Source organism: Denticeps clupeoides, chromosome 7 (genome assembly GCF_900700375.1).
Source record: "Denticeps clupeoides chromosome 7, fDenClu1.1, whole genome shotgun sequence".
NCBI classification, from domain to species: Eukaryota; Metazoa; Chordata; class Actinopteri; order Clupeiformes; family Denticipitidae; genus Denticeps; species Denticeps clupeoides.
The window spans coordinates 6,670,525-6,681,496 of record NC_041713.1 but is presented as its reverse complement, the minus strand read 5'-3'; the positions used below and the strand labels follow the sequence as shown (position 1 = coordinate 6,681,496).

Here is a 10,972-nt window from a genome sequence, read left to right as displayed (position 1 = left end):
CTAAAATATTTGAAGAACATTAGATGTACAGAAAATATTTTAATGAGTATCTTCTTGATGCAAAGTAGTTACATTCACGATTCATTCCTCTCATGTGTTAATAACATTAATTGTCATAAAATACATATTTCTTGTCTTTTCAAACCGGACAAGTGTGGTGGAGAATCGAGTTAAGCCATTACTGTAGGCGTGTGTGTGGAGTTCCACTAGGTGGCGACATAGCGCCTGTTGCCGTGGGCGCTGCCCAGTGGACGTAGCGGTGAAGAGGACATGCCGTCACGACTCCCCGAAAACAACTTGAGGTCGAGACCTGCAGAATCCGGCGAGTGCCGCTGAAGCAACTATGCGGAACAGGTGACGCCCGAGTCGGTGTGTTTTTATGTGCCGGCCGAGGCGAGCGGCGGCGACGTCCGCGACCGTCGGGAGGAAAAGCCGGGGGATCATGTGTCGCCTGTGAACGGTAAATATGTCTCCTGCGCCCACCCGTGTTCGGACGTTTCGCGTCGTCCCGTGACGCCCGGAGAGGGGACTGAAAAGGTTTCTCACGACCAGAACGGTCTCGGTCTGTGGTTGGTTGACCCGCGAGGTGCGAAGACAGCGGGTGGACATGGCCGTGAACGCGGCGGTTGCGGCCCCGCAGCCCCCGTGTCCGAATCTGGATGCGTCCCTGGACAGCGAGGTCTACGTGTTCGTGGAGTCCCGGCACCCCAACAAGGTGCTGGAGGGACTGAACAGCCTGCGCCTGAATAATGCCTTCTGCGACGTCACGCTGTGCTGCGGGGGACAGGAGTTCCCCTGTCACCGCATCGTGCTGGCCTCCTTCAGTTCCTACTTTCAGGTAAAGACCCTGCCGCTGACGTCCAGTGGGACACAAGCGCACAGCTCCACACGCTATTGAAGCGACGACGTGATTAAGAATGCATGCAGGCGCCTTTAATTCCTCGTGGAAATAGACTCTGCACCCTGTTCCGTCGAAAGATCGAGATACTAAAATGCTTTATTGTTACTGTACAAGTACAATAAACATGTGATGTAAGCTGCAAGCGATTTTCTGGAAGGTCCCCTGACATTAAGTTTTTGTTTTGCTTTTAAAGTGAAAGTGAAGTTAAGTGATTGTGAAACACTGCAGCACAGCACACAGTGACACAACGAAATGTGTCCTCTGCTTTTAATCCATCACCCTTGTTGAGCAGTGGGCAGCCATGACAGGCGCCCGGGGAGCAGTGTGAGGGGACGGTGCTTTGCTTTTATATCGGTCTTGTTGGTCCCCTAATATTGTGTCTGAAGTCTCTTTTCGAAATGCAGCCATGGTGCAGAATTACAGTCACTTTCAGCCAGTCCCACAATGACATTTCCCCAGGACGCGCCGTTTTGGTGTCTGTTGCTTTAAATGCTAATGAGGAGAGAGGCGAGACGAGGAGGAGAGCGACCAATACAAGTTAAGGGGGCATTAACGGAATTGACATCATTAATACCATTCACAAACAACAATGTTTGGTGCATATGACTACATAAGGGGACAAATTCCAGAGCTGCCACCCTTTGAACGGCGAAGCAGAAGAATGACCTTTGACCTAATGACCCAAGTGTAATGACCTTTACTGGAACAAAAAAATGAACAATGTTAAAACACTGACTTTCCATTTATTGCAAAAATGTGTCGAGAAAGAGACTCTGATATCCAGTTGTTTTTTGCTTGTAGGGGATCATTTTTCTCAAATCTAATGAAATGATTATCACATTCACATTTGTTTTACCTTTAGATAGTCCATTTCGTTTTTTTCCATGGGGAAGATGAATATGGTGTGTGTGTGCCTGTGTATATATGTCTTGTTTGAATTTCTAAACATTTTTTAAGAAGATCTGTTGCATTTGAGTTTGATAAGAACATTTCTGGTATTTGAACGATTGATTAAATATAAACTGCAGCTAGACATGATGCACCCTGTTGCAGGCCATGTTCTCTACCGACCTCATGGAGTCCCGACAGGAGCGTGTAGCCATCAATGGCGTGGAGCCCCAGATGATCGGTATGCTGGTGAGCTATGCCTATACGGCCGAGGTCGTCATCTCCAAGGCCAACGTCCAGGCGCTGCTGGCAGCTGCCAACCTTCTGGACGTCATGGCGGTTCGTGAGGCCTGCTGCCGCTTCATGGAGCGACAGATGGACGAGATGAACTGCGTGGGCATTCACTGCTTCGCCGAGGCCCACTCCTGTCACGAGCTGGAGCGGCGCAGCATGGAGTACATCCAGCAGCACTTTAGCACCGTCTGTCAGCAGGTGGGATGAAGAACGCGCGACCTGTGTGTAAACTCAGTGGTTCGCTGTTTAAGTGAATGCGGTCTTTGTATCTCTGTCAGGAAGAGTTCCTTTCCCTATGTGCCGACAAACTGACTGAGATCATCTCTAGCGACCATCTGAATGTGCCAAAGGAGGAGACCGTGTTCGAGGCTGCCATGTTGTGGCTGGAGAAGAGCGCCTCCCGGAGGCAGAGCTTTGAGAAGGTGAGAGACACCCACTGTCGCTCATCTCCTGAGCAACAGAGTTTGTGTTGATGAATGTTTACATATGCTTCAAGCGAGAGCTCAGCTTAGTTTGAATCTTAGCTCTGAACCTCAAAGTGCAGTGGTTTTAAATAGCTTAGCCTTGAAATCCAGACTGATCAGTGCAATTCATTCAGACTGAGAGCTCAGCTGTCGGAGAATTTTTTTAATATGCTGTACATACCCCAGGTTGTTTGATTTGATTTATCTTTATATCTGTCTGAGATTATTACCAATTCACATTTTGAATTAGTTCCATAATTAGTTTTTTGACATCGAATGTACAGTAACTCCTGAAAAGCAGCTGGCTCGGATAGTTTACTGTGGTTGCATTACATGTACTTTTTACGACACTCATTAGATGCCCTTGTCAAGAGCACCTTAAAATCAGTAGTTACAGTGGCAGTCCCCCTGGTGCAACTTCAGCATCTTACTCAGGGACACAATGGTAGTAAGTGGGGTTTGAATGTGAAAAAAGAACAATGGTCTTCTGATTTCATAGGCTAGTGTCAAACCCACCCATGCATTGCTGGTTTTATGATTGTAGGTGCTGGAGCACGTCAGGCTGCCCCTCATAAGCCCCTACTACATCCACGACGTGATTGAGTCCTTAGATGTGGTGAAGGAATCCCTCAAGTGCCAGAAGCTCATCTCAGAGGCTAAGGACTACCTTTTGCTGCAAGACCGCCGTGGAGAGCTGTACGGCCCCAGAGCTCGACCACGGCGCTCAACAGGTACAAGAGCCTGTGGTTACAAATTTGCTCATTTGAGCTGTTATGCTGCAAATATGAGCATATGAGCTTGTTGGGACCTCCCCAAATATGATTAAAGGTCCCCTGACATGAATGTTTTGGTCTTAGTAGTCCCCTGATACTCAGAATTCTGCCAGAATTACAGCCGCTTTTGTTGCCAGTCCCACAATAAAATTTCCTATGAGGTTTTTGCTTCTGTGGCTTTAAATGCTAATGAGGAGGAGAGCGGCCTATAGATGTGAGCAGGCATTCACAGAACATTACCTCATCAGCACCATTCACCAACCACAATGTTTGTCGCAGACTGGAGGTTGTGTTGGGATTTTCGCCCAAAAAATTTAATTATGACTGAACTTTGTGCTCATTTTTACATCCAATCACCGAGCAACGGCAATGCTTCACACGTTTAGAATCCATGATAGTCGAGTTATGGTGGAGTTACTTTTTTAGGGCTGGGGTGTGAAATGGGAGGTAAGCACTCTTTACACTTATCACTATTTCTAGCCATTGCAGGACCATAGACAGGAACTAGTATTAATCTTGAATAATCTCAGAAGATAATATTTTCAATAAGGTTGACAATCACTTCACCTAAACTATGCAAACATGCAATATGACTTCCTGCAACCCCAAGGTGGTGCATTGGAAGAAGGCCATTGTCCTTCTTCAGAAATGGATCTGTCTTTTAGGCACCGCAGAGGTGATTGTGACCGTGGGAGGGGAGGACGACAAAGTTGTACTGCGCAGTGTGGAGAGCTTCGACCCCATAACTAGCCAATGGAAAAGCCTAGCCTGCCTGCCCTTTGCTGTCAGCAAGCATGGTCTGGTCGTTTCAGGTGAGAAGTGAACCCCGGAACTGCAGCCCACTCCAATATGAAGGACAAAGGTCCAAAGCATCTTTGCTTTTAAGACAGATGTCATGCACTCTGAACGGTTTATGGATCTGCCATCATTCAGTTAGAGAAAGATGAACAAGCTCTCAATAATGGAGCCCATTGACAAAAAGGAGGATAATGTTTGGGATGATTGCGGCTACTTTGGGCACCACCGTAGTTGCATAACTGTTGGGTATGTATCTGATTGGCTCAGGACTTGGAAGGAGAAAGATATTGTGGTTCAATTCTACTGAGCAATTCTCTGGAAAATAAAAAAGGTTTTGCAGACATATGAAACACATTATTCCTTGCAATATGACATTTTCACTAATTTCAATTAAATTCAAAGCAAATTATCATAACACAGCTATTCAAATTTCAGTTTATATATGTTATATTGAAAAGTGCATCAGGCTTAAAATATCCATATAATGCACATTTTAACTCTTCGTACTGGCTATCACTAGTTTTGTGTAAATGCTTGTAGAGTTCACTGAACTTTATTGTGGAATTTTGCTTTAATAAGTGAGACTAGTTTTCTGTGACCCGCACATCACATGGCAAGTTTTGAGACTGCTTGTATGGCTTTTGTCATAACTTTATATTGAACTACCCTGTAGTAAAGCATGACAATGTTACACTTGTTCATAGTTCTGACAAGTAGTTATGGGAATAAAGTAACTTGTTTTTGTCAAAATGTCCCATGGATGACATAGTGAATCATCCTATTATTTTGTCCTATTATTAAAATCTGCATTTTTGCGTACATGGTTGCTCGCATCTTAACTGTGGCATGGGCCTTGTAGTTCTGATGCAACTGCTCTCTGGCGATGTAAGAATTTCTATTCTCCACCTTGACTCAGGGTCCATGCTGTACTTGGCTGGAGGAGAGTTTCCGGATGGTTCAGCGAGTCGAGAGATGTGGCGCTACGACCCCTGCTTTGACTCCTGGCTTGAGATGGCCCCCATGAATGTTGCCCGCTCAGAGCTAGGTGAGATTTGGATGAAAATGTAACCAATTTATTTATAAATGGCCATTCTACTTTAGTTTTGGAAGAAGGCCATGTTAGACGTGTTCTTGGGTGTTCTTAGACGTGTTCTATGGGTGGTTGTAGGCTAGTGGGTAACACACTCTCCTATGAACCAGAAGACCCAGGTTCAAATCCCGCTTACTACCATTGTGTCCCTGAGCAAGACACTTAACCCTAAAATGCTCCAGGGGGACTGTCCCCCTGTAACTACTGATTGTAAGTCGCTCTGGATAAGGGCGTCTGATAAATGCCGTAAATGTAAATGTTCTTGGTCTGGTGCTTTGAGTGATCTGTACAGGAAGACTTCACACCAATGCAGTTGAATTGTGATAAAAGGTCTACTTTCACAACAGGTTTGGTCATGTTGGACGGTTATGTGTTTGCGGTGGGGGGCTGGGAGGGTCGTTCCCGGCTGGACTCGGTCGAGTGCTACAACCCACACACCAACAGCTGGCAGTTCATGGAGTCTGTGAAGATGGCTGTCACAAGCCCTGCTGTCGTAGCCCTGGACGGTCTGCTTTATGTCACAGGTCTTTCATTTAGATATTTGGACGTACTGCTTTTTAAAAACAATAAATTGTCCAGATATTTCTCCATTCATTTATTCATTCATTCTTTGGTCTCAATATTAGGTGGGGCGGTTCTAGAAGATGGTGATGGAACAGACTTGGCTCAGGTATACAACCCCAAAACTTGCACCTGGACCGAGGTTGCCCCCATGCAGATTGCCCGTTCAGGGTCAGCTGCCTGCACTTTGAAGGGCAAGATTTACGTCATAGGTACCGTAATCTTTCATCTTCAACTTGACATATTGTCCCGCCCCCAATAACTTTAAAGCAAAGTCCTTCATGCCCCACTGTGCGGTGCTTCACATTCAGGTGGTTGGCACGCGTCCACCGAGAACACTGACAAAGTCGAGTGCTACGACCCAAAGACCAACAAGTGGACAATGTGCGCACCCATGAAGGAGCGCCGCTATCGGCCAGGCGTGGCTGTGGTAGATGGGCGAATCTACGTCCTGGGTGGAGAGGAAGGCTGGGACAGGTGGGAACCTTTTTAAGATCCTTACATTCTGGGGGATTTATAATCAATAACTTCCCCTAATAAACCGGTAATAAAATGCTTCATGCGTTATGAGTCATTTATACGTTACGTAATTTTTTCATTGTCAAAGTTTTTTTCCACACCTCAGACTACCAGTTTTATCGCTTCAGCTTCCATTTCGCTAATCATAACACATCACCTGACTGTGCATTTACCACCCAAGCCAGAGTAAAACTCCATATAAAGTGCCAAATAGTTTCATGTTTAATCATCTGATAATGTCTAGGACCAATGTCAGTTTCACTGAATTGCAACTTAAGTACAAGCCGGCCAGTGGTGGCCTAGCGGTTAAGGAAGTGGCCCCGTAATCAGAATCCCGACCCGCCGAGGTGCCACTGAGCAAAGTGTCCCCGCACACTGCTCCCCGGGCGCCTGTCATGGCTGCCCACTGCTCACCAAGGGTGACACATTTTGTCGTGTCACTGTGTGCTGTGCTGCAGTGTTTCACAATGGCAATCACTTCACTTTCACCTCACTTCAGTGGTACCCCGCTTAACGGACGCCTCACAGAACGAACGTTTTGCATAATGAACACAGACATACGGTGAATGACGATGCATGTTTGTAGTCTATGACTGAAACGGTGAGTTGAGGATTAACAGAAACGTCTGGTTTCTTTAGCTTATCTACCAAAAATCTGAAGTATTGAATGTAAAATCATTAGTGTAAATAATTGCATAGGAAATATTTGGAAATATGCAGACTTACTAGATGTTATGTTGTACATTTAGCTTAATTAGCTAGTCACAGCAATTTCTTGACACGATAAAATCAGGAAATAATACATGTTTTTGTTTTTTTGTCATGAGGTAGACACATTTCAAGGCGTTCTTGTGACCATTATAACCAGGAATGTTAAATTGGGATTAATTCGGGTTGGGGGTCAGTATTCTGTACGTATGTAGAGGGCAGTGGTGGCCTAGCGGTTAAGGAAGCGGCCCCGTAGTCAGAAGGTTGCCAGCCGAATCCCAATCTGTCACGGTGCCACTGAGGTGCCACTGAGCAAAGCAACGTCCCCACACACTGCTCCCCGGGCGCCTGTCATGGCTGCCCACTGCTCACTCAGGGTGATGAGTTAAATGCAGAGGACAAATTTCACTGTGTGCACCGTGTGCTGTGCTGCTGTGTATCTCATGTGACAATCACTTCACTTTACTTAAGGGAGAATAAGGCACGGCAAACAAGGTCTTTGGGAATGGAATAGAGCAATATTCTGTATGTGTTCAGAATAAATAAGCAGAGTTTAACCACGTGTTTTTGCTATCTGGCAGAAAAGAGAGCCAACAAGCCCTGGCTTTTAAAACTTATCCCTGTACTTTAAAGTACATATCAGTCTGTCCTTCATGTTTTTCTTGGAGAGCTTATTTCTTGAAAGGTTGAGTGCTTGAGGGGATTTTGGAGATATTTAAACATCACAATAAGATTTCTTTTGAATGTCCTTTCATGCTCATATATGCAAACATTTTTTTTTGGGCAGGGGTGTCAGTGATGATCCATATAATTTGATGTTTGAGGATTTGTTTCATTGACGGCCAGGGTTCTGGATATAGATCATAGTCTAATCCATGGTCTGATATGTTAATACCTCTCTGGTCTTTTGCCATTAACACATCTTTGTTTGTTGACTTTCCGGCAGGTACCATGACACCATAGAGCGGTACTCAGACGAGACGGACAGCTGGGAGATTGTGGGCGAGATGCCCACCAGCCGGAGCTGGCTGAGCTGCGTGTCGCTGCAGGTCCGGAAAGACAGCTTGGGGGGCAGCCGCCCCGACACCGCCTCCGAAACTGAGTTTCCGGTGGACTGAAGCCGATGGAGCGGCATACTGAGAGCTTCTGCCTGGTCCCAGCTTGCCAGACACACCAAGCACCGGCAGCGGTGTGCCAGGAAGTCGTGGCGTTGCTGAGGGTCTTCTGAGATCTAGAACGCACTCACAGACCCTCCCGGAAGAGTCTGAAGAAGCGGGTTTTCACATGGTGGCCCATTCCAGCCTCCATGGAAACTCGGCCAGTCCTTATTATTCGCTGTGATCTGTCACCAATGCGCTTGTGAACATAGCTTTCCACACATTGGTCGCCTCAGGCACTTCTTTTCTTCAGTGCACCTGTCCTGAGAATTAGGGGGAGAAAAATCAAATAATGTGTAGTGAAGCGCTTCAAACGCAGTGGACTTGAAAGGAAATCCTGACAAGTGGATATCTGTGGTCAAGACTAACCTGTGTGCAATGTAGTTTTTTTTTTTTCGTATGTATGTGTGTGTGCTTGTAGACGTTAATGTTTTCGTCCAAAAATTTCAACAATTCAGTACTAATGTGAACGTACATTGCCAGGGTTTTCATGTAGTCACTGCGTAACGTGTTACTGCAAATGCGTAGTTGTGCCACTAAGAATTGTGCAAGCGTGATGTGGTTTGTACATTATTTTCTTTGTATTTTTCTATTTATTAGTTATTGTGCTGTACGTATGTAATGACGTTATTTTCCGCTACACGAGCTTCTTGTCAGCGTAATGGTGACTGGTTTTTCTTTGGGTGTGTGGTGGTGGACTGTCACTGTTCTGAGTTCAACATCCCAACCTCAAAACTATTTACCTGTATTGTGAGCAGAATGTCAACTGCCAGGTATCTTTACTTCAATTGTAGTAGTTTAAAAAAAAAATCCAGATTTTCACTTCTGTGAAACCTTAAAAGCACAGTGATTGTAAACTGGCATCTTGCAGTCTATCGAATTCCTTTCATATTTCACCCCAGTAGAATCACCTTCAAATAACACCTGAAATGACATTTCTAGGAAGTGGCGTACTGATTTCATGTTAAATACAACACAAAGACTTACTGTACAATCTGTGAACAGTAGGAAGGCTGATGCATATTTTGTTAATGTTTAATCTGTATTTGTGCTCCAGTTTAACACAAATTCTAATCCAGTCACCAATTACACTAACCACCTTTAAATTCCCTCACTGTTCCAACAATAAAATATGCCATAATCAACCTAATATTTTAAATGTAAATCCATAACCTTGCAGGAATAATAGCTCTGAGGGAAGTAAAATAATGTATGAGTTAAGCCATAAGTGAAGTTTAAAAAAATGTTTTATGCCTTCCAAATAAAAATACAGTACAAAAACAATGTCAACATCCGATGTCCAATAACCTATGCATATCTCAGTATACATTTACTTAATTCAGTAAAAACCGAAACAGGAAATGAATATTAGAATTTTTTTTAAGGAACTGCAAACATAAATTGGATCTGGGATCTTTACTAGCAAAGAAATACCAAAACTACCAAAAACTCAATCAGGGCATGGACATGATGAAAGTCGATGTGAAACATGAACATCGTCATAAAGACTTTAAAGGAAATATATTGCAGAACCTTCAGGGAAAGGTTAACTGATAATGCTGGTCCTAAGAACGCACAGTGACCCCCAAAACTCAGATCAGACCAGCAGTCTCTCAATAGCCATCTGCACAGACTGAATCTGTGGTCTGAGCTGAGAACCCTCCTTGATGGTGACCGAGGTCGCGATCACAGGCCGGGAGACTCCACAGGCTCGACCGAGGGCCTGTTTAGAGCGAACGAACACATAAGGTACATTCTTGTCTTCGCACAGCAAAGGCAGATGGAGAATGATCTCCAGGGGTTCAGCATCTGCAGCCATCACTATGAACTCCGCAATCCCTCGATTCAGGGTTTTGGTGGCTGTGAAAAGAAAACGGCACGTTAAATTAGTGCTAAACTAGACTGCTCTTTTCACTTTTTAGTCAACATTTCTAACATACGAACAAACCTTCATTAGCCCCCTTTCTCAACTGCTTGTAGTTTGAAGCTTGTTGCACGAGATCCAGGATCGTTTTGGTCAACGTTGCGTCGGCCAGCGGGTAAGCTTTCGGGTTAACTTCTGGGTCGGTCTGAAGTAAGAAAATACGGATCAGCGCACTCATATAAAAAAAAAAAAAAAAACGCAAAACACGGGTTGAAAGTTACTTCAAAGAGAAGACTAACACAACAACACTACAGACGAAGGAAGCCTCGCCATCAACACGTGGGTAGCGTACCACTTGGCGTCAGCAACAGCTAACTAGCGCTACTAGTCCTAGTAAACAGGAGAAAATTCCTTAACGATGCCTTTTAAATAAAATCACCGTTGGGACGAAAACTATTTTAAAGACGCGTCCGGGCGCGATCGAGTCGCGCAGCGAAAGCGGTAGCGAGCAGCGCCGGGTCTGCCGCGTTAGCATTCGCCGCCGGGCGCGCACGGAGGACGGCCGGCGTACCATGTCTGGCGGGCTGATCTGCGGATTCGCGGAACTCCGAGCTGATCGGTCCCCTCGGCGTTTTGCTTCACGGAGGACAGACGCGCGATGCAATTCGCACCGAGAAGAACCGTGGAGGCGTTTAAGCAACTAGCACTGCGACACGCGGCGTGTGCTGAACGTTCAGAGCGCGGTGGGAAAATGACGTAGGCTGGTGACGACATTACGTGCGACATTTTACACTGGGCAGGGTGTTAAGGGTTGCCAGGTCTGCTTCACATACCCGGGTTATTTAAGACGTCTAACAAGAACATGCATTTCGGGCTGCACGTAAGATAGCAAAATATTTTCTATTCCTAAACCAAAAAAAATGTGTTAACATTTGATAATTTGAAATTAACATAT

At 45.2% G+C, this 10,972-nt stretch overlaps 2 protein-coding genes across 3 annotated transcripts; one reads left to right on the top strand and one right to left on the bottom strand.

Annotated features, from left to right (window-relative positions):
- Positions 1–248: 248 nt before the first annotated feature.
- LOC114794825 (kelch-like protein 20) lies at positions 249–9,406 on the top strand. 2 transcript variants are annotated; one of them, XM_028987635.1, is made up of 11 exons: positions 249–460; positions 553–838; positions 1,955–2,281; positions 2,362–2,505; positions 3,092–3,278; positions 3,986–4,132; positions 5,035–5,163; positions 5,556–5,732; positions 5,835–5,981; positions 6,081–6,246; positions 7,943–8,114. In XM_028987635.1, the coding sequence occupies exons 2-11, from the start codon at positions 608–610 to the stop codon at positions 8,112–8,114; spliced, it is 1,827 nt and encodes a 608-aa protein (XP_028843468.1). In that variant the 5' UTR covers positions 249–460; positions 553–607. The 2 variants fall into 2 exon arrangements, with proteins under 2 accessions (XP_028843468.1, XP_028843469.1); XM_028987636.1 differs by having other exon boundaries at positions 249–838; positions 7,943–9,406.
- LOC114794827 (NHP2-like protein 1) lies at positions 9,383–10,764 on the bottom strand. The gene is made up of 3 exons (XM_028987637.1): positions 10,589–10,764; positions 10,102–10,222; positions 9,383–10,013 (listed from the first exon to the last, which is right to left on the bottom strand). Exons 1-3 carry the CDS (start codon positions 10,589–10,591, stop codon positions 9,751–9,753), a joined length of 387 nt encoding a protein of 128 aa, XP_028843470.1. The 5' UTR covers positions 10,592–10,764; the 3' UTR covers positions 9,383–9,750.
- Between the last annotated feature and the right edge of the window lie 208 nt (positions 10,765–10,972).

What these genes read in the sequence shown, in the direction of transcription:
- LOC114794825 (XM_028987636.1), top strand. Translation starts at nt 608, where the DNA reads ATGGCCGTGAACGCGGCGGTTGCGGCCCCGCAGCCCCCGTGTCCGAAT. An exon ending in TTAGCACCGTCTGTCAGCAG is followed by an intron (nt 2,282 to 2,361) that starts GTGGGATGAAGA and finishes TATCTCTGTCAG; the next exon opens with GAAGAGTTCCTTTCCCTATG. An exon ending in GGGCAAGATTTACGTCATAG is followed by an intron (nt 5,982 to 6,080) that starts GTACCGTAATCT and finishes CTTCACATTCAG; the next exon opens with GTGGTTGGCACGCGTCCACC.
- LOC114794827 (XM_028987637.1), bottom strand. An exon ending in GAGAAAGGGGGCTAATGAAG is followed by an intron (nt 10,014 to 10,101) that starts GTTTGTTCGTAT and finishes TTCTTTTCACAG; the next exon opens with CCACCAAAACCCTGAATCGA.